General features: G+C 50.3%; 1 protein-coding gene across 2 annotated transcripts in view; it reads left to right on the top strand.

Moving 5' to 3' along the window:
* Nucleotides 1-23,556, top strand: part of UBR2 (ubiquitin protein ligase E3 component n-recognin 2) — a 394,151-nt gene that overhangs the window by 172,855 nt on the left and 197,740 nt on the right. For both annotated transcript variants that reach the window (XM_075339174.1, XM_075339175.1), the window contains exons 18-21: nt 511-576; nt 15,143-15,265; nt 16,582-16,645; nt 16,845-16,969. In XM_075339174.1, the coding sequence (XP_075195289.1) occupies nt 511-576; nt 15,143-15,265; nt 16,582-16,645; nt 16,845-16,969 (378 nt within the window). The remainder of the gene's footprint in view (nt 1-510; nt 577-15,142; nt 15,266-16,581; nt 16,646-16,844; nt 16,970-23,556) is intronic.

Here is a 23,556-nt window from a genome sequence, read left to right as displayed (position 1 = left end):
GCAGCCACCATACCCAATGACTTGTAGGAAGGTCTCCATGAGGTATCGCTTGTGAGCCTTGTGAGTTTTACACGTTCTAATCACAGCATTTCTGTATGCAAGGTGTCGATTCATATTGAATTGATGATGACCTACAACTTTGTAATTCACTTTTATTCTCTATCTCGTTCCGTTATCGAGATAAAAATGCTAACACCGTTGTTTTCCACCAGGTGGCGCTATAGGTGGTTTCATTGCTCATGGCCACTTTACTATACCTAGACACCACTTCTATGCCTATATCTGCCGCCGTTCTCAAGTTAATGGCGGTGGACACACTGTAGATATTTATTGGGTCCAGGTTCTGTGCGGACGCTGGGGATTTCAGCACCTAAACCCAACTTGTGTAAAGCCCTTCTACAGGACTACTATGAAGATAATTAAAAGAAATAAATTGCTCTGTATTGTTACTAACTAGAAGTCTTTAAAATGTGTCCATTTTTATTTCATTACATTTCTTTTTCTTAACAGATCTACTACTATCACAACGTCAAGTGCAGGAGAGAAATGTTTGACAAAGACATAGTAATGTTACAGGTAACGATTTATCACTTTCCTGTTACTAAAAGAGGAAAAATGTTGAGATTTCGGTCTTCGTACAGAGAACCCGACGCTTTTATTCCAATATCAAATGAGAATTTTTCTGGTTATTGTGCGGCAATCCCAAGAGATTCCATAATCTGCCTCCAACATTGGGCTGCAGAAGCTAATCAGAATAAATAAGTCTCCGCTCCTCTCCCGAGAGCGGTCGTACCGCTATTCACTGCACTTCTTTCTCTTTTACTTACTAACACAGGAACTGGAGAGACAAAAACGGCGTAAATCGAGTCTTACCCGGGTAGAGATTGGGTGGGAGCTGAGATAAGAGGTTGTGACCAGGGGTGGTTGTGACCTAGTAAAAGCATGAAGGAGAGCATCCTCGGCTGCTGCAGGCCCCGTAGCTGAATGTTCAAGGGGAGTAGGAGGTGAAGGGGTTAAATGGAACCTGTCAGCAGATTTGGGGCCTACAAGCTGCGGTCACCACCAGTGGGCTCTTATATTCAGCATTCCAGGATACTGTATATAAGATCCCAGGCCGCTGTGTAGAACGTAAAGATCACTTTATAATACTCACCTAAGGGGCGGTGCAGTGGAGTTGGGTCATATGGGCGTCTCCGTTCTCCAGTGCCGGTGCCTCCTCTTTCGGCCATCTTAGTTCTGTCGGGTGAGACCGCTAAGGGGTCTTCAGGTTCACAGAGTCGGAGTCCAAATCAAATCTGCGCAGATGTTTTGTATGAGGAAAAATGACCACACAGAGACATGTCTCTATGCAGGAGAGGCTCAATGCTCCTCTAATCTGTATGTTATAAAATACACACAGTTATTCAGTTCAACATTGTCCCTGATTGGTCAGAGATAAACAGCAGAGTCCATATAGTACGTCATCAGCCTGCAACTGGCTTTCTAATACCAGTTCAAAGCAGCTACTGAATACTTCTGTGTTCATTGTACATTTTGGCTTCATTATCTTTAACACCTTGCTGACCATACATCTTAGCTGGTGAGAATCAACGGATTATAAATTCTCTCAGTATATTATGAATACTTGCATTGTTCAGCCTAGCATAATTTGTTTCAATGACACATTTCAAAGGCGCATCCTGGTATGTACATCAGCATCTGAACAATAATCATACAAACACAGATGATCTTATTATATGGACAATTGATTCATAGCCTGGACCTTCACAGTCCTCCTTCTGAAGCCTGTGTGCATGACATGTCCTACATCATACACACTCGCCGGTCCCGCACAGGCGCACTACAATACTTTGATCTGCCCTGCTCAGGGTAGATCAAAGTAGTGCGCCTGCGCAGGACCTCAATGCCGGCGAGTGTGGATGACGTAGGATGCGTCATGTACCCTGGCTTCAGAAGAAGGATGACAAAGATGGCCTAAAGAAGAGGTGCCGACACTGGAGAACGGAGACACCCATATGACTCGGCTCCACCGCAGCGACCGTTTAGGTGAGTACAGGTAGTCCTCTGGTTACAACGGTCTCGAGTTACATCGTTTCGTGGTTACAACGCTTTATACGACGCTCTAGTCCAGTGCTGTACAGAGGAAAACGAGTCTTCTGCATGCCATAACACCCTTCATTATGGCTCCCAAACGTAAGCCAGACTCATCTGATACCGTCCCCAGTATCTCCAGCACCTTCTGCAGCTGCCTCCCAAGCTAAGTGTTTGCAGTACTGTACTGTTATTATGGTACAGTACTGTATGAACGTATGGTCCGACTTACATCGAAATTCGGTTTACGATGCCGCGTAAGAACGGATCAACATCGTAAGTCGAGGACTACCTGTATTATAAAGTGATTTCTTTGTCGCTCCATTGGGAGACCCAGACAATTGGGTGTATAGCTACTGCCTCCGGAGGCCACACAAAGTATTACACTCAAAAGTGTAAGGCCCCTCCCCTTCTGGCTATACACCCCCAGTGGGATCACTGGCTCACCAGTTTTGTGCTTTGTGCGAAGGAGGTCAGACATCCACGCATAGCTCCACTGTTTAGTCAGCAGTAGCTGCTGACTATATCGGATTGAAGAAAAGAGAGCCCATACTAAAGGGCCCCCAGCATGCTCCCTTCTCACCCCACTCTTGTCGGGTGTTTGTTAAGGTTGAGGTACCCATTGCGGGTACGGAGGCTGGAGCCCACATGCTGTTTTCCTTCCCCATCCCCCTGAGGGCTCTGGTGAAGTGGGATCTTACCGGCCTCCAGGCACTGAGGCCGTGCTCCATCCACAGCTCCTGGGAATCTGCTGGACATGGAGCGGAGTATCCTCAGGGACATGGCCCTGCTACGTTAAGGTACTCTGTGTCCCTGTGGGGACCGCGCAGACACACGGCAGCATTGCTGGGTGTGTTAGTGCGCCAGGGACGGCGGCGCTGCCCGCACTAGTGCCATCGCACACTACAGCTTGCTGGGTGTGTTAGTGTATTAGGGGACTACCGCGCTAACCGCCGTTGCCATTTTTATTTCGGGCGCGGCTGGGACTTGTGGTGCGCCGGGGACTTCCGCGCCGACCAAGGCTTATATGCCGGCCGCGCTTATCAACTCGAGTCCCCGGCTTGCGCGGCCTAGTCTCACTTCGTTTCCGCCCACAGACCTGCCAGTCAGGGTAGGGGCGTGACGCTGCACAGCACGGCAGCGCTGAGAGCTGGAGTATGCTTTGCATACTCCACCCCTCTCACTGTGTGCACTGTGAAACCGGCAGCGCTGAGAGCTGGAGTATGCTTTGCATACTTCACCCCTCTCACTGTGTACACTGTGAAGCCGGATTCCCGCATTTTCTCAGGCACGCCCACGGCTTCCTCCTCTACACAGGACGCCGGCAGCCATTCTTGTCAGTGTTTTTCTGTAGCGACAGAAGAGACAAGTTTAGGAATCCCTGGCAGGGATTCGGATAGTCACACAACCGCTGTGACCAGGCGTTAAGCAGCACCTGTGGGGCTGTCTCCACTAGTGCCGAAGTGCACATATACATATATGCTTATTCACTATGCATTGCACTGTTTGGTGGCATTTTTGTATATACCCTCCTTGATTGTGCGGAGGACATATCAGCATATTGTCTGTGTAAAACAGAGGTGCAGAAGCACATGTTTTCTATGCAGCCGGTACAGCATGTACGGCTATATGGCCGGCAGTGTACATAGACCCCCATTGTATACTACGGAGTCTCTGCTAACCGTCCAGGACATGGGGACGGAGCCTGCAGTATTTACTGACAGATTTTCTGAGACTATGGCTATGAGACTAGAAGCCTTGCAGTCCAGACAAGTCTCTCAAACCCATGGCCACTGTTCATCATTATCCATGGTCCCCCTCAGGGGGAACAACTTTGAGCTCCGAGGGGTCATGTGCTTCCCAGAGTGATCTGACACGGACGACAGTCCCAGATAGTCTGAGAGGCTCACTATGAGCGGCCATCGACTTCATCACACTAGTCAGGGTCCCAGCAAGCGGACTCTCTGTGTGATGTGGCGGAGGTAGCTGCTCAAGATCTAATCCTGAGACCGCTCTCAATCTGGATACACCTGATGGTGACGCCATAGTCAATAATCTCATAGCGTCCATCAATAGAATGTTAGTTATTTCTCCCCCAGCTCCTCCAGTGGAGGAGTCAGCTTCATAGCAGGAGAAATTCCATTCACGTATCCCAAGCGTAAATTAAATACTTTCCTTGACCACCCTGACTTTACACAGGCAGTCCAGGAACACCACGCTTATTCAGTTAAGCGCTTCTCCAAACGGCTGAGGATACACGTTATCCCTACCCCCTGACGTGGGCAATGGCTGGACCCAGTGTCCCAAGGGGCATCCTCCAATCTCCAGCTTGCAGCTAGATCCATAGTTGCAGTGGAAGATGGGGCTGCACTTAAAGATGCCACTGACAGACAGAGGGATCTCTGGTCGAAATCCATCTATGAGGCTATCGGCGCGATGTTAGCTCCAGCATTCGCAGCCGTAGAGGCACCCCAAGCTACTTCAGCTTGTCTTACACAGATGGACACGGTCACACGTACATCTGTTCCGCAAGTGTCATCCTTAACCGCCCAAATGTCTGCATTTGCGTCTTATGCGATTAATGCTGTCCTGGACTCTACGACCCGTACGGCAGTGGCGTCCGCTCACTCCGTGGTTTTACGCAGGGCCTGGGTGTTAACTGAATGGAAGGCAGATTCTGCTTCCAAAAAAGGGCTTAACCAGTTTGCCTTGTTCTGCTGACCGACTGTTTAGTGTGCGTGAGATGTAATCATTAAACAGTTCAAGAGTAAGGATTCTTCCTTACCTCAGCCCAGACAAAACAAACCCCAACATACCAAGGGACAGTCGGGGTTTTCGGTCTTTTCAAGGCTCGGGCAGGTCCCATTTCTCCTCGTCCAAAGAGGACTCAAAAGGATCAGAGGAGCTCAGTTTCTTGGCGGGCTCAGTCACGCCCAAAAAAGACAGCCTGAAAACCCACTTCCAAGAGGCTTCCTCATGACTTGCGGCCTCCTCTCTCCGCATCCTCGGTCGGTAGCAGGCTCTCCCGCCTTGGCGATATTTCGCTGTCACAGGTCAAAGACCGTTGGGTGAGAGACATTCTGTCTCACGGGTACAGGATAGAGTTCAGTTCTCGTCCTCCAACTCAATTCTTCGGAACTTCTCCACCTCCCGACCGAGACGATGCTCTTCTGCAGGCGGTGGGCTCTCTAAAGGCACAACGAGTGGTGACCCCCGTTCCTCTTCAGGAACAAGGTCACGGTTTTACTCCGAATTATTTGCGATGCCAAGAAAGGACGAGTATTTCCGTCCCGTTCTGGATCTAACACGGCTCAACCAGCTCGTGAACACCAGGCGGTTCCGGATGTAATCCCCCGCTCCGTCATCGCCTCAATGTTTCAAGGAAATTTCCTAACATCGATAGACGTCAAGGATGCTTATCCCCACGTGCCGATTGATCCAGAGCTCCAGCGTTTCTACGCTTTGTTATAACACGCGAACACCTTCAGTTCGTAACTCTGCCTTCCGGCTGGCGATAGCCCCACGGGTCTTCGCTAAGGTCATGGCAGCAGTAGTACCAGTCCTGCAATCTCAAGGTCACTCTGTGATCCCGTGTTTGGGAGATCTACTTGTCAAGGCACCCTCTTAAGGAACATGCCAACACAGCCGAACGTTGCGCTGGAGACTCTCCAGAGTTTCGGGTGGATCATCAACTTTTCAAAGTCAGATCCGACCCCGGGCCAATCACTAACATATCTAGGCATGGAGTTTCATACTCTCTCAGCGATAGTGAAGCTTCCGCTAGACAAACAGCGTTCACTACAGACAAGGCTGCAATCTCTCCTTAGGATCAGTCGCACACATTGAGACGCCTCATGCACTTCTCACGTAAGATGGTAGCAATGGCGGCAGTCCCTTTCGCGCAGTTTCATCTGCGTCCACTACAATGGGACATTCTCCGCCAATGAGACGGGAAGTCGACGCCCATCGACAGAGACGTCTCCCTTCTCAGGCGGCCAAAGAATCTCTACGGTGGTGGCTTCTTCCCACCTCATGGTCAGAAAAAAGGTCCTTCCTACCCCCATCCTCGGCGGTAGTTACGACAGGCACGAGTCTGTCAGAGTGGGGAGCAGTTTTTCTCTGCCACAGGGCTCAAGGTACGTGGATTCAGCAAGAGTCCACCCTTCAGATCAATGTTCTGGAAATCAGAGCAGTGTATCTTGTCCTACAAGCCTTCCAGCAGTGGCTGAAAAGCAAGCACATCCGAATTCAGTCGGATATCTCCACAGCGGTGGCATACATCAACCACCACGGAAGAACACGCAGCATCCACCATATCCGCAGTTCACATCCCAGGCGTGGTAAACTAGGAAGCAGACTTCCTCAGTCGCCAGGGTATGGACGCAGGGGAATGGTGTCTCACCCGGACGGGTTTCAGGAGATCTGTCGCCGCTGCGGGATGCCGGACGTCGACATAATGGCGTCACGGCACAACAACTTTGTTCCGGCTTCATAGCACAGTCTCACGATCATCGAGCTCTGGCGGCGGACGCCTCAGTTCAACATTGGTCGCAGTCCCGGCTACCTTATGTGTCCCACCTCTGGCATTGTTGCCCAGAGTGCTGCGCAAGATCAAGTCCGACTGTCGCCGCGCCATCCTCGTCGCTCCAGATTGGCCGAGGAGGTTGGGGTTCCCGGATCTGCGGTACCTCACGGTAGGCCAACCGTGGGCACTGCCAGACCGACCAGACTTGCTGTTTCAAGGGCCACTTTTTTCCATCTGAACTCTGCGGCCCTGAACATGACGGTGTAGCCATTGAGTCCTGGATCATAGCGTCTTCAGGATTATCTCAGGAGTGGTTGTCACCAGGACGCAGGCCAAGAAGCCAACGTCCGCCAAGATCTACCACAGATCGTGGAAGATATTCTTATCTTGGTGCTCTGCTCAAGGAGTTTCTCCCTGGCCATTTGCGTCGCCTATTTTTCCTTCCTTCCTACAATCTTGGTTGGAAAATGGTTGGTCGCTCAGCTCCCTTGAAGGACAAGTCTCAGCGCTATCTGTATTTTTTCAGAAACGCCTAGCCGACTTCCGCAGGTATGCACGTTCCTGCAGGGAGTTTGTCTTCTCATCACTCCGTACAAGCGGCCATTAGAGCTCTGGAGTCTGAACAAGGTTCTAATGACTCTCTTGAAGCCGCCTTTCGAGCCTTTGAAAGTTGTTTCCCTTTTCCGTCTTTCACAGAAAGTGGCCTTTCTAGTAGCGGTCACGTCTCTTCAGAGAGTGTCCGAGCTAGCAGCGCTGTCATGCAAATCTCCATTCCTGGTCTTCACCAGGACAAGGGGGTTCGGCGTCCGATTCCGGACTTTCTCCCTAAGGTGGTATCCCACTTTCATCTCAATCAAGATATCACCTTACCTTCTTTGTGTCCTCATCCAGTCCATCAATTTGAAAAGGATTTGCATCTGTTGGATCTGGTGAGAGCACTCAGGATCTACATTCCCGCACGGCGCTCCTGTGCCGCCCGGATGCACTCTTTGTCCTTGTCGCTGGTCAGCGTAAAGGGTCGCAAGCTTCCAAATCCACCCTGACTCGGTGGATCAAGGAACCAATTCTTGAAACCTACCGTGCTGCTAGGCTCCCGGTTCCCTCAGGGCTGAATGCCCATTCTACCAGAGCCGTGGGTGCGTCCTGGGCATTGCGGCACCAGGCTACGGCTCAGCAGGTGTGCCAGGTACCTACCTGGTCGAGTCTGCACACTTTTACCAAGCTTATCAGGTGCATACCTACGCTTCGGCAGACGCCAGCCTAGGTAGACAAGTCCTTCAGGCGGCGGTTGCCGACCTGTACGAAAGGGCTGTTTGACGGCCCTACCACGAGGTATTCTTTTACCCACCCAGGGACTGCTTTTGGACGTCCCAATTGTCTGGGTCTCCCAATGGAGCGACAAAGAAGAAGGGAATTTTGTTTACTTACCGTAAATTCCTTTTCTTCTAGCTCCAATTGGGAGACCCAGCGCCCGCCCTGTTTTCTTAGGGTTTTTTTCGGTACACATGTTGTTCATGTGAATGGTTGCAGTTCTCCGATGTTTCTTCGGATTGAATTGGTCTTTAAACCAGTTATTGGCTTTCCTCCTTCTTGCTTTTGCACTAAACTGGTGAGCCAGTGATCCCACTGGGGGTGTATAGCCAGAAGGGGAGGGGCCTTACACTTTTGAGTGTAATACTTTGTGTGGCCTCCGGAGGCAGTAGCTATACACCCAATTGTCTGGGTCTCCCAATTGGAGCTAGAAGAAAAGGAATTTACGGTAAGTAAACAAAATTCCCTTCTTTTCTTTGTCGCTCCTTATTGGGAGACCCAGACAATTGGGTGTATAGCTTATGCCTCCGGAGGCCACACAAAGTACTACACCAAAAGTGTAAAGCCCCTCCCCTTCAGCCTATACACCCCCCCGTACTGCTACGGGCTCATCAGTTTTTATGCTTTGTGCGAAGGAGGTCAGACATGCACGCATAGCTCCACAGCTTAGTCAGCAGCAGCTGCTGACTATGTCGGATGGAAGAAAAGAGGGCCCATAACAGGGCCCCCAGCATGCTCCCTTCTCACCCCACTCTTGTCGGCGGTGTTGTTAAGGTTGAGGTATCCATTGCGGGTACGGAGGCTGGAGCCCACATGCTGCTTTCCTTCCCCATCCCTCAATTAGGGCTCTGGGTGAAGTGGGATCCTTTCGGTCTCCAGGCACAGGAGACCGTGCTCCATCCACAGCTCCTGAGGACCATGCTGGATAGGAGCCGAGTATCGTTCAGGGACATGGCCCTGCTACTTGGAGGTACTCTGTGTCCCCGTGGGGACCGCGCACAGCAACACTCCAGCATTGCTGGGTGTGCTAGTGCACCGGGGACAGCAGCGCTGACTGCGTTTGTGCCATTACACACTTCAGCGTCGCTGAGTGTGTTCGTGTAGGGGGACTGCCGCGCTGACCGCCGCTGCCATGGCTATCACTGCGGCGCGGCTGGGACTGTTAGTGCGCCGGGGACTTCCGCGCCGACCGCGCTTATACGGCGGCCGCGCTTATAACTCGAGTCCCCGGCTTTTGCGACCTAGTCTCGTTTTCTTCCCGCCCCCAGCCCTGCCAGTCAGGGGAAGGGCGGGACGCTGTACAGGACGGCAGCACTGAGGGCTGGAGCATGCTTTGCATACTCCACCCCCCTCACTCTGCACAGTGGGGCACCAGTTCCCGCACTTTTCTGGGTCACGCCCACGGCTCCCTCCTCTCCTCAGGACGCCGGCAGCCATTCCTCTCAGCTCTGCTAACGCTGGAGAGGAGAGACAAGCTCAGGGAGACCCAGGCAGGATTTCTGGTGCCCACACAACCGCTTTGCGAAGGCGGTAAGCAGCACCTGTGGTGCTGGCCCCACTAGTGCAGAAGTGTACTTATAGATTATATGATTATAGACTATACTTTACACTGTATGGTGCACTGTTGATTTTTGTCTATATACCCTCCTGTATTGCTCAGAGGAGACAACAGCATGTCGTCCACAAATAGCAAGGGTGCCAAAGCACAGACTTACTATGCTGCCTGTGCAGCATGTACGGCTATACTGCCGGCAGGTTCCACTGACCCTCATTGTGTGCAATGCTCGGCCCCTGTGGCACTTTCTCAGCCGGAGCCTCTGCTAAGGGCGGCCCAGGGAGAACCACCTGTTAACACTGTCCAGGTGACAGGGACGGAGTTTGCAGTTTTTACTGAAAGACTTTCTGAGACTATGGCTAAGATATTAGAAGCCTTGCAGTCCAGGCCGGCATCTCAAGCCAGGGGCACTGTGGAATCATTGCCCCCTGGTCCCCCTCAGTTGGAACAGCAATGTCCTCCCGGGGTGTCTCATGGATCCCAGGGTGAGGTCTCTGACACGGACCGCAGCCCCAGACCGATTAAGCGAGCTCGCTATGATATCCCCTCGACATCATCACAATGTTCAGGGTCTCAGCGAGAGGACTCTCTGTATGATGAAGCGGAGGTAGCTGATCAGGATTCTGATCCTGAAGCCGCTCTCAACCTTGATACTCCTGATGGGGACGCCATAGTGAATGATCTTATTGCGTCCATCAATGAAATGTTGGATATTTCTCCCTCAGCTCCTCCAGTGGAGGAGTCAGCTTCTCAGCAGGAGAAATTCCGTTTCAGGTTTCCCAAGCGTACAAAGAGTATGTTTCTGGACCACTCTGACTTCAGAGAGGCAGTCCAGAAACACCGAGCTTGTCCAGATAAGCGTTTTTCCAAGCGCCTTAAGGATACACGTTACCCTTTCCCCCCTGACGTGCTCAAGGGCTGGACTCAGTGTCCCAAGGTGGATCCTCCAATCTCCAGACTTGCGGCTAGATCCATAGTTGCAGTGGAAGATGGAGCTTCACTCAAGGATGCCACTGACAGACAGATGGAGCTCTGGTTGAAATCCATCTATGAAGCTATTGGCGCGTCTTTTGCTCCAGCATTCGCAGCCGTATGGGCACTCCAAGCTATCTCAGCTGGTCAGGCGCAAATTGACGCACTCACACGTACGTCTGCGCCGCAGGTGGCGTCTATAACCTCTCAAACGTCGGCATTTGCGTCCTACGCTATTAATGCTGTCCTGGACTCTGCGAGCCGTACGGCGGTTGCAGCCGACAATTCGGTGGCAATACGCAGGGCCTTGTGGCTGCGAGAATGGAAGGCAGATTCGGCTTCCAAAAAGTGCTTAACTGGATTGCCATTTTCTGGCGACCGTTTGTTTGGTGAGAGATTGGATGAAATCATCAAACAATCCAAGGGAAAGGAAACATCCTTACCCCAGGCCAAACCAAAAACACCCCAACAGAGGAGGGGACAGTCGAGGTTTCGGTCCTTTCGGGGTGCGGGCAGGTCCCAATTCTCCTCGTCCAAAAGGCCTCAGAAGGATCAGAGGAACTTCGACGCATGGCGGTCTAAATCACGCCCTAAAAAGACCGCCGGAGGTGCCGCTACTAAGGCGGCTTCCTCATGACTTACGGCCTCCTCACACCGCATCCTCGGTCGGTGGCAGGCTCTCCCGCTTTTGCGACACCTGGCTGCCACAAGTAAAAGACCGTTGGGTGAGAGACATTTTGTCTCACGGTTACAGGATAGAGTTCAGCTCTCGTCCTCCGACTCGATTCTTCAGAACATCTCCGCCTCCCGAGCGAGCCGAGGCTCTTCTGCAGGCGGTGGGCATTCTGAAGGCAGAAGGAGTGGTGGTCCCGGTTCCTCTTCAGCAACAGGGCCACGGTTTCTACTCCAACCTGTTTGTGGTTCCAAAGAAGGACGGGTCCTTCCGTCCTGTTTTGGACCTAAAACTGCTCAACAAACACGTAAGGACCAGGCGGTTCCGGATGGAATCCCTCCGCTCCGTCATCGCCTCAATGTCCCAAGGAGATTTCCTAGCATCGATCGATATCAAGGATGCTTATCTCCACGTACCAATTGCTCCAGAGCATCAGCGCTTCTTGCGCTTCGCCATAGGAGACGAACACCTTCAGTTCGCGGCACTGCCGTTCGGCCTGGCGACATCCCCAAGGGTTTTCACCAAGGTCATGGCTACAGTAGTTGCGGTCCTCCACTCTCAGGGTCACTCAGTGATACCTTACTTAGACGATCTGCTGGTCAAGGCACCCTCTCAAGAGGCATGCCAACACAGCCTCAACGTTACTCTGGAGATTCTCCAGAGTTTCGGGTGGATCATCAATTTTCCAAAGTCAAATCTGACACCGGTCCAATCGCTGACATATCTTGGCATGGAGTTTCATACTCTTCCAGCGATAGTGAAGCTTCCGCTGGACAAACAGCGTTCACTACAGACAGGGGTGCAATCTCTCCTTCAAGGTCGGTCACACCCCTTGAGGCGCCTCATGCACTTCCTGGGGAAGATGGTGGCAGCAATGGAATCAGTCCCTTTCGCGCAGTTTCACCTGCGTCCACTTCAATGGGACATCCTACGCAAGTGGGACAGGATGCCGACGTCCCTAGACAGGAACGTTTCCCTCTCTCAGGCAACCAAAGCTTCCCTTCGGTGGTGGCTTCTTCCCACTTCATTATCGAAGGGGAAATCCTTCCTACCCCCATCCTGGGCGGTGGTCACGACGGACGCGAGTCTGTCAGGGTGGGGAGTAGTTTTTCTCCACCACAGGGCTCAGGGTACGTGGACTCAGCAAGAGTCCTCACTTCAGATCAAGGTTCTGGAGATCAGGGCAGTGTATCTTGCCCTAAAAGCGTTCCAGCAGTGGCTGGAAGGCAAGCAGATCCGAATTCAGTCGGACAACTCCACAGCGGTGGCTTACATCAACCACCAAGGTGGGACACGCAGTCGGCAAGCCTTCCAGGAAGTCCGGCGGATTCTGCTGTGGGTGGAAGCCACAGCATCCACCATATCCGCAGTTCACATCCCGGGCGTAGAAAACTGGGAAGCAGACTTTCTCAGTCGCCAGGGCATGGACGCAGGGGAATGGTCCCTTCACCCGGACGTGTTTCAGGAGATCTGTTGCCGCTGGGGGATGCCGGACGTCGACCTAATGGCGTCACGGCACAACAACAAGGTCCCAACATTCATGGCTCGATCTCAAGATCACAGAGCTCTGGCGGCAGACGCCTTAGTTCAGGATTGGTCGCAGTTTCGGCTTCCTTATGTGTTTCCTCCTCTGGCACTGTTGCCCAGAGTGTTACGCAAGATCAGGGCCGACTGCCGCCGCGTCATCCTCGTCGCTCCAGACTGGCCGAGGAGGTCGTGGTACCCGGATCTGTGGCATATCACGGTCGGCCAACCGTGGGCACTGCCAGACCGACCAGATTTGCTGTCTCAAGGGGAGTTTTTCCATCTGAATTCTGCGGCCCTCAACCTGACGGTGTGGCCATTGAGTCCTGGATCCTAGCGTCTTCAGGATTATCTCAAGAGGTCATTGCCACTATGAGACAGGCTAGGAAACCAACGTCCGCCAAGATCTACATTTCTCGTACGGCGCCCCTCGGATGCACTCTTTGTCCTTGTCGCTGGCCAGCGTAAAGGGACACAAGCTTCCAAGTCAACCCTGGCTCGGTGGATCAAGGAACCAATTCTCGAAGCTTACCGTTCCTCGGGGCTTCCGGTTCCCTCAGGACTGAAGGCCCATTCTACCAGGGCCGTGGGAGCGTCCTGGGCCTTGCGACACCAGGCTACGGCTCAGCAGGTGTGTCAGGCAGCTACCTGGTCGAGCCTGCACACTTTCACGAAGCACTATCAGGTGCATACCTATGCTTCGGCAGATGCCAGCCTAGGTAGGCGAGTCCTTCAGGCGGCAGTTGCCCACCTGTAGGACGGAGCCGTTACGGCTCTATTATGAGGTATTATTTACCCACCCAGGGACTGCTTTTGGACGTCCCAATTGTCTGGGTCTCCCAATAAGGAGCGATAAAGAAGAAGGGAATTTTGTTTACTTACCGTAAATTCCTTTTCTTCTAGCTCCAATTGGGAGACCCAGCACCCGCCCCTGTTTTTGTATAACACATGTTGTTCATGTTAAATGGTTTCAGTTCTCCAATATTCCTTCGGATTGAATTTACTTTAAACCAGTTTATAATTTTTTCCTTTTTCGGGCTTTTGCACCAAAACTGATGAGCCCGTAGCAGTACGGGGGGTGTATAGGCTGAAGGGGAGGGGCTTTACACTTTTGGTGTAGTACTTTGTGTGGCCTCCGGAGGCATAAGCTATACACCCAATTGTCTGGGTCTCCCAATTGGAGCTAGAAGAAAAGGAATTTACGGTAAGTAAACAAAATTCCCTTCTTACATTCTACACAGCGGCCTGGGCTCTTATATGCAGCATGTTAGAATGTGTATATAAGAGCCTGGTGGTGGCCATAGCTTATAGGCCCCAAATCTGGTGACAGGTTCCCTTTAACCACCATGCTGCCGTATGAGGTATCAGACTCGAGACTACGTTGGAAAATATGGTGGTTTATTTCTACGCGTTTCGGAGCAATACTTTTTTGTATTTTAGGATAAAATCACAGAATCAGTGCTCGGTAGTAGATGGGTGCAACTTAAGTACCAGAGAATAATGAAGACGATGGGGGATGAGAGCATTTTTCCACAAGAGTTCCCAGAAATATGCTCAAGTCCTCCATTGACTATCTCTGTAGTGTTACCTATTTGTGCATTGACTTGCAGGGAGGCCAGTCTTTTTCCCACATAGCATTGCATTTAAACCCATATTCACACAGCCGTTTGCATCCATAAAAAAAGCCGGTGTATGAAAAACTCACTGCATGCTTTCGCTCTCAGTATTTTTTAGGTCAAACACTTAGAAACATAAGAAAAAAGGTGTCCGATCACGTTAACTTTTATTGGTCCATGTTCGGTACTTTATTTTTATTTTTTTTTGGCTGGTAGACAATATGAATCTTTGAAAAGGAAAGCATCAAAACCTTTTGAAACTACATTATAGGGGTTTTGCACATTTGGGGACCAGAAGGAGCTCAAAAACAGACAGTCGGAAGATTACAAACTCCCTTTGAGACATTATAGCGGGCTCACTGACTGATTCTCCGTAAACTCCGTCTTTAGCGAATAGTAAACAGTGCAACACCGAGGCTGTAGAAGACAAATGGTGGAACATTTTTGATTACACCCAACTGCAAATGTATATATATTTTTTTTTCACAAACCTTAAAGTGGAAAAAAAAAGTTTCAAAAGGTGTTGTACCTCCCATGACACTCCCGTCTTTAGGGATTAGAGCAGTGCCCTCCTTTTATTAAACTCTTCAAAGAAGAGCACTCTTTCTGGAGATCCACGGACGTTTTGTCATTCTTAGCAGGCGTCGTGTAAAGCTTGCTTTCTTTTTGGGGAATGTCACTTGTGTCCAGTTTCTCCAGGACAATGGGGGGCTGTATAATCCCCCTCTCCCCAAGTGATGAGAGGCAGTAATGGCACTTATAAGGACGTAGTTGTCAATCTGCTAATCCAGAAAACTGATAAACTAAATTTTCATTTCTTGTCTATTGTTACGTTATAAAGCTGAAGTAAACTCTCCAATATATTATTTTCCCAGGCTGGAGCTTCAATGATGGATCCAAATCACTTTTTGATGATCGTCCTGAGCCGATTTGAACTTTTTCAGATATTTGGCACACCTGATTATGGGAAGAGGTTCCGAAAAGACAGCACAAACAAGGTACTACCTTACTAAGACATTGGTTCTTGCTCATGTTGATCAGATCGGTGAAATCATATAGGAGATCCCAACATATTGATGATCTGTAGTATATGGAGTTTAGGTTGAAAAGCCTCCTTCTGCAAAGGAGGTGAGCAGGGACTGTATTGTCAGCTGCCAGTGTTGGGGAGACCTCCAGGGGGTCTCTCTCAGGGTCTCGGGGGAGGATTCCAGATCAGAAGTGCACAGATGTATATGAATTTGGAGAAATGACCACACAGAGACGTATCTCTTTACAGGAGAAGCACAGTGCTCTTCTAACCCTTGTATTCAAAGCATAACATTCTTATACCGTTTTTCTGCATTGTCTCTTAACCAACCAATTAGCTTGGGTCTAGCTCATTCCCTTAGTTGAGCAATATTCCTTAGTAAAGCATTTCAGGTGTGTCTAGGCATAGACGAGAGTCTATGGATAGAAAAATATCAGTTACTTATTTGAAACTACAGATGAGTATCTCTTCTATTCAAGAATGTTAGTTACTTATTCATGAACTAAAACTTATTCTACTTAGCTCTAACCATAATTTGCTTTGGTTATACATTCCATTAATATTTCAATTAGGTTTTTTGGAGAAGCAATACATAAAGCATTCAAAGGACAAATTATCTTATTATATTACACTGGACAAACGATTCATAGCCTAGGCCTTCACACCAGAAGGGGAAGGAGACACTGCAGAACTACCAAATCAAATGGCATTCTGCTATACTTGTAAGGAAAGAAGCAGAGCCTCTGTAGTAAATGGAGTTTAGACTGAAATTCCTCATTCTGCAGAAGAAGCAAACAGGAACTGTACAACCAGCTGCCAGAAGGCGAAGGAGACACTGCAGAGCTGCCAGTTCAAATGGCTTTCTGCCATATTTGTAAGGAAAGAAGTAGAACCTGTGTTCATGGGGAGTCGTGGCGGGATAGACTCCTTCTGCAGAGGTTGCGAGCAAGGACTATACTGTCAGCTGCCAGAAGGGGAAGGAGGCACTGCAAAGTTGCCAATTCAAGTGGCTTTCTGTCACACTTGTAAGGAAACAAGCTGGATCTCTGTAGTAAATGGAGCTTAGGCTGAAAAGCTGCCTCTTGCAGAGGAAGAGAACAGGAGCTATATCGGTCAGCTGCCAGAAGGGGAAGGAGACTACTTCCATTGACTGTTGACCTTCAGTTTTTTTTGGGTTTTTTTTAGCATTGTAAAAAAAACAAAACTTGAAATCCGTACAGGACTTTTGGTATGAAAATGTTACAATGTGAGATGATTGTGTTTAATGAGTCTGATGTCTCTGTTCAGGATCTTGTGCAGCAGAATAACACCCTGATTGAAGAGATGTTGCATCTGATCATTATGATAGTTGGTAAGTCAGTAATGTGCATTATAACACTTTACCTGTTGTGTTACTTTCTGTGTTGATGAAATAGATACTTATTGTCATGGCACATCCATTTAATGTTATTTTCCACACTGGACATGATTAAAGCCATCTTCACGCAAATCCCCTTTCACTCAAGTTTTGAGCTCAATGTAAACTGATGTGTTTGTTGTGCATTACACAGGTGAGCGGTTTTGCCCCGGTGTCGGGCACGTGACTGCCGCTGAAGAGATAAAACGTGAAATCGTCCATCAGCTGAGCATACGACCCATGGCTCACAGTGAGCTGGTGAAGGCGCTGCCCGAGGATGTGAGTGTGCCAGACTGTTCATGTAACGCTACCTCGATGGTCTGTTTTATAGATGGTCCCTGTGGGTAGTGATGATTACTGCGGACTATTATCATTTTATGAGTTTAAAAATGTGAAATAATGTAATTTCTTCAGCGCTCTATTGGGAGACCCAGACAATTGGGTGTATAGCTACTGCCTCCGGAGGTCACACAAAGTATTACACTAAAAAGTGTAAGGCCCCTCCCCTTCTGGCTATACACCCCCCGTGGGATCACGGGCTTACTCTGTTTTAGCTTTGTGTGCGAAGGAGGTCATACATCCACGCATAGCTCCACATTGTATAGTCTGCAGTAGCTGCTGACTATCTCGGATGGAAGAAAAGAGGACACATATAGTGTCCCCAGCATGCTCCCTTCTCACCAGATGGTGTTGCAAGGTTGAGGTACCTATTGCTGGTACAGAGGCCGGAGCCCCACATGCTGTTTTCCTTCCACATCCCCTTGGAGGGCCCTGTGGAAGTGGGATCTGTCGGCCTCCAAGCCCTGAGGCCGGGCTCCATCCACAGACCCAGAAGAACCTGATGGATGTGGAGCACGAGTACTATCAGGGACAAGGCCCTGCATCGGTCAGGTACTCGGTGTCTCCGGCAAGCACAGCACGCTCCGGGCTTGCTGGGCGTTATAGTGCGCCGGGGACATTAGTGATGGGCTTATGTTGCTGCAGCCATGGCTGAGCGACGGGTCATGTTTAGGAACTTGCGCCGACCGCTCATACGGCGGCGGCGCTGATGTGACTTGTAGTGCGCCGGGGACTTGGCGCCGACCGCGCTTTTACGGCGGGGGCGCCTGTAACTTTAGTCCCCGGCTTCTGAGGCCTGGCACCGCTTCGTTCCCGCCCCCAGCCCTGCCAGTCAGAGGAGGGGCGGGACGCTGTACAGATCTCAGCGCAGGGAGCTGGAGTCTGCTTTGCATTCTCCAGCCCCCTCTCACTGAACACAGTGAGATGCCGGGTTCCCGCTCTTGGCTGGGGCTCGCCCACGGCCCGCCCCTCTGCACAGGACGTGGAAGAGAAGCCGGCAGCCATTATGGTTTCCACTCTGGGAGAACGGAACCAGGCACAGGTTTTTGAGCGACCTCATACTCGCGCTGGGCGGGCGATAGGCAGTACTGGTCCCACTAATACTGAAGTGGGCTTTTGAACTGTGTGCGGATATGCGATGCAGCACTGTACTGTCGCTATTCTGGGCATACTCTCCTAGATGGCTAGACAAGTGTTCAATGATTAGTCTGCAGTGTTTGTTGGCAGATTTGGCAACAGCAAAGTGCCAAGGCACAAGCTTTCATTGCCGCTTCGTTTGCAGGTGCTGCAATTGGGTTTATTGTCATGCTATACATGCACTATATGTCGTTTTTCTTGGCTAATGCACCTAGTTAAACAGACAATAGCAGCAGTAAGGCAAGGCTGCCAAGGCACGGGCTCTCAATGCTGCTTGATTTGCTTGTACTGCAGTGTTTTTCTGTCATGCTTGTCTGCTATACATTTCCTGTATGTCGCTATCCTTGCCTCATGCTCCTAGTTAACTAGACAACAGCAGCAGTAGAGCAGTGGTGCCAAGGCACCAGCTTGCAAGGCTGCTGCATTTGCATGTGCTGGCAGTGTTTACTGTCATGTTTGTATGCGATACATTCACTGTATGTCGCTATCCTTGTCTCATACTCCTAGATATATAGACAATAGCAGCAGAAGGCCTAATGTGCTAAGCCACAAGTTTCAATGCTGCGTGTACTACATGTGCTGAAGTGTTTACTTGTACTTCAGGCTTGTATGCTATACATTCACTGTATGTCGCTATCCTTGTCTCATACTCCTAGATATATAGACAATAGCAGCAGAAGAGCTAATGTGCCAAGCCACAAGTTTTCAATGCTGCGGGTACTACAGGTGCTGAAGTGTTTACTTGTACTTCGTGCTTGAATGCTATACATTCACTGTATGTCGCTATCCTTGTCTCAAGCTCCTGGATAAATAGACAACAGCAGCAGAAGAGCTAATGTGCCAAGCCACAAGTTTTCAATGCTGCGTGTACTACATGAGCTGAAGTGTTTATTTGTACTTCATGCTTGTATGATTATTTACTGTACGGTCGCTATCCTAGGCTATGCACTTAGATAGCTAGACAACAACAGCAGAAAAAGAAAAGGCCAATGAGGACTTTATATGTTGCTTGTACTGCATGTAATACGAGTCTAGGACCCCAGTGCGGGCAATTGCTTGACCGGGGTTTTCGGCTATATGTGGTTAAAAGAACCACCTGTGCTTCCTGTCCAGAGACAGGGACGAAATTGCAGTTTCTTTCCGCTGTTATATTGGCTGTGACTATGGCTGACATCTTACAGTCTGGCAGCCCACGCAGACCTTGGGCAATATAGTTGCAATGCCCCTGGCCACCATGATTTGAGGAGCAGCTCAAGGCTCCAGGGTGGTTTTCACGCGTCCCAGGGGGCAGGCTCCGACACGGACGTCAGTTCAAGAGGGCCTAAGCAGGCTCGCTGGGAATAGCCCTCGACTCCATCAGTGAAAGAGTCAGCTTCACAGCAGGGGAGATCTCTTTTCTAATATCGCAAGCAATTGCGTACTCGTCTGGCCCTCTGATCCTAGAGATGCAGTCCAGAAACGCAACGCTTTTCACGATAAGCGTTCTCCGACCGTATTAATGAGACACTCTCCTCCCTGATTGGACAAGCGCTAGCCCAGGTCCAAATGTGGATCTCCCGATCTCCAGGCTTGCAGCTGGATCTATAGTTGTCGGGGCTTCACGTCAAAATGCCATTGACAGATAGATAGGTTCTGGCCGCAATCTGTCTATGAAGCTATCGGCAGGTCGGTTGCTCCGGCAGTCGCAGCCGTGAAGGCACTCCAAGCTATTTCAGATAGTGTTGCGCAGAGGGACGCTGTCACCGGTACATCTCGGTCTCAGCAGCGTCTGTAATCTCGCAATCGCCGCATGGCGAACCATGCTGTTAAGGCTGTCCGAGACTCTACGAGCCGGACGGCGGTGGCATCGGCCATCTCCGTATTTTTTACGCAGAGCCTAGTGGTTAACAGATTGGATCAGATGCTTCTTCCAACAAAGTGCTTAACCAGGTTGCCTTTATCTAGTGATAGTCTGTTGGTAAGGGTTGAATGAATTCATTCAACTGTCCAAAACGACTCAAAAGGCCCAGAAGGGCATAGATTCCTAGCAGGCTCAAGTACGCCCGGGGAAGGCAGCCGGAGGAATCGCTACCAAAGCGTTTTTTTCTCATAATTTTCAGCCTTCTCACTCCGCAACCGCGGGGAGCAGACTCCCCCGCTTTAGCGACATTTACCTACCACAGGTCAAAGGCCGGTGAGAGAGAGTCAGTTTGTCTCAAACTACCTCTCCGACCGAGCCGAGGCTCTTCTGCAGGCAGGACGAGTGGTAATCCCTGTTCCTCTTCAGGAACCAGTTACGCCTTTTGCTTCGACCTGGTCGTGGTGCCAAGATAGGACGGCTCCTTCCGTCCCGTTCTGGAATTTAAACTGCTTAACAAGCACGTGACAACCAGGCGGTTCCGGAGGGAATCACTCCGCTCCGTCATTGCCTCACTGTCTCAAAGAGTTTTTCCTAACATCCATAGACATTAGGATGCTTATCTCCACGTGCCGATTGCTCCAAGGCACCGGCGTTGGCTACGGGCATATTTCGTTTTGTAGCCCTACCCTTCGGCTGGCGACAGCCCCACGGGTTTTTCACCAAGTTCATGGCAGCAGTGGGAGCAGTCCCGCGCTCTTACGGTCACTCTGTGATCCCTTTCTTGGACAATCTACTTGTCAAGGCACTCTCTTTTAGAAGCATGCCAACACAACCTGAACATGGCGCTGGACCCTTCCCAGAGTTTCGGGGAGGTCTTTGACTTCTTCTAAGTTGAACCCAATCGCTGGCATATCTTGGCATAGAGTTTTCACACTCTCTCAGTGATAGTGAATTCCGCTGGACAAACAGCGTTCACTACAGACGAGGGTGCAGTCTCTCCTTCAAGGAGGCGCCTCATCCAGAGGCGAGCCTTTTCACGCAGTTTCATCTGCGTCCGCATCATTAGAAGATTCTTCGCTAAGGGGAAGGAAGTCGATGTTCCTACACAGTAACGTCCCCCTTTCACAGACGGTCAAAGACCGTCTTCAGAGGAGTCCACTCTTCAACTCAGTGGTCTAGAGCTCTGGGCAGTGTATCTTGCACTGCAAGCTTTCCTGCAGTGGCTGGAATGCAATCAGAACCGAATTCAGTCGGACTATCCACAGCGGTGGCGTACACATTCCGGACGTACAACACTAGGAAGCAAGTCTTCCTCAGTCGCGAGGACGTGGACGCAGGGGAATGGGACCTGCTCCCGTTTGGCTTCAAGAAATCGGTAGCCGCGGGATGAGGACGGACGTCGACATCATGGCGTCTCGGCAACTACAAGGTCTCGATTTTCATGGCGGGAGCTCTGGCGACAGGCGCCTTGGCTCAAGATTGGTCGCAGTTCCAGCTTCCGATTGCTGCCGCACTATTCTCGTCGCCCCAGACTGGCCGAGGAGGTTGTGGTACCGAGATCTGTGGCATCTCACCGTCAGTCGACTGTGAGCATTACGTCAGGGTCACAATGAGACGGGCTCGCCAGCCGCGGTTTGCCAAGATATTCCACAACTCGTGGAAGATATTCTTATCTTGGTGTTTTGCTCAGGGAGTGTATCCCTGGCCATCGGCTTTGCCTACTTTGCCTGCCCTCCTGCACTCTGGTCGGGAAAACGGTTGGTCGCTCGGCTCCCTTTAAGGGCAAGTCTCGGCACTATCCGTGTTGTTTCAGAAGCGTCTAGCACGTCTTCCTAAGGTGCGCACGTGGCTACAGGGAGTGTCATATTGTGCCCCCGTACGAGCGGCCGTTAGATCCATGGGATCTGAACGAGGTACTCGTTGCTCTCCAGAAGCCGCCTTTCGAGCCTCTGATGGGAGTTTCCCCTTTCTCGCCTGTCACAGAAAGTGGCTTTTCTAGGGCGATCACGTTTCTTCGGCGAGTGTATGAGCTGGCAGCTCTGTCATATCAGGCTCCCTTCCTGGTGTTTCACCAGGACTAGGTAGTGTTGCGCTCCATTCAGGAGTTTCTCCCTAAGGTAGTATCCGCGTTTCAGCTTAATCAGGATATATCATTACCTTCATTTTGTCCTCATCCGACTCACCGGTTTGAAACGGGTTTACATTTGTTAGATCTGGTCAGAGGACTCAGAATCTACTTTTCCCGCACGGCGCCTATGCGCCGATCTGATGCACTGTTTGTCCTTGTCGCTGGTACGCGCAAGGGATTGCAGGCTTCTAAAGCCAACATGGCTCGATGGCTCAAAGAACCAATTCTTGAAGCCTACCGTTCTGCTGAGCTTCCGGTTCCATCAGGGCTGAAGGCCCATTCAACCAGAGCCGTGGGTGTGTCCTGGGCATTACGCCACCAGGCTACGGCTCAACAGGTGTGCCAGGCAGCTACCTGGTCGAGTCTGCACATTTTCACCAAACATTATCAGGTGCATACCTATGCTTCGGCGGATGCCGGCCTAGGTAGAAGAGTACTGCAGGCGGCAGTGGCCTCCCCGTAGGGGAGCGCTGTCTTGCAGCCCTATCAAGAGGTATTTATTTACCCACCCAGGGACAGCTTTTGAACGTCCCAATTGTCTGGGTCTCCCAATAGAGCGCTGAAGAAGAAGGGAATTTTGTACTTACCGTAAATTCCTTTTCTTCTAGCTCTTATTGGGAGACCCAGCACCCGCCCTGTTGTCCTTCGGGATTCTTGGTTTGTTGCGGGTACACATGTTATTCATGTTGAACGGTTTGCAGTTCTCCGATGTTATTCGGAGTGAATTTGTTTAAACCAGTTATTGGCTTTCCTCCTTCTTGCTTTGGCACTAAAACTGAGTAAGCCCGTGATCCCACGGGGGGTGTATAGCCAGAAGGGGAGGGGCCTTACACTTTTTAGTGTAATACTTTGTGTGACCTCCGGAGGCAGTAGCTATACACCCAATTGTCTGGGTCTCCCAATAAGAGCTAGAAGAAAAGGAATTTACGGTAAGTACAAAATTCCCTTCTTTCCAACCTAAAGGTACCTACTTAATACATTACTACGGGAATCTCGTGGATGTTCTTTTTACCTCCCCATATCAGAATGACTGCATTACCCTTCATGAAAGTTAATCTCAATCTGCTAGCCTGATTTTAGCTCCTCAGTGTCCCTCCTCCCTGCTGAAATCTCACATTGCTCAGCACAAGCTGCAGCTGTCAGTCAGGCTGAGTGGACGGTAACTGAATACATTTGGTCTCATGAGGGATTTCATTAAAGAGCTGGGCTCATTAATTGCTCATCTTGTTAGCGGGATTATACAGACATTCTGACTTGGATTTTCAAAGTAAGTACATCAGTCTCATCAGGTGTAAGAAATAAATTGAATAATTAAAGCATTTTGTTTTGTGAGATCTGGTGACCTATGCGCTTTAAAGGAGTTGTTACCCACACTTCAACTAGAGAAGGGAGTAAGCATCTGGTTACCAGGAGTCCTATACT

Source organism: Anomaloglossus baeobatrachus, chromosome 3 (assembly GCF_048569485.1).
Source record: "Anomaloglossus baeobatrachus isolate aAnoBae1 chromosome 3, aAnoBae1.hap1, whole genome shotgun sequence".
NCBI classification, from domain to species: Eukaryota; Metazoa; Chordata; class Amphibia; order Anura; family Aromobatidae; genus Anomaloglossus; species Anomaloglossus baeobatrachus.
This window is presented reverse-complemented; position numbering and strand designations above follow the sequence as displayed.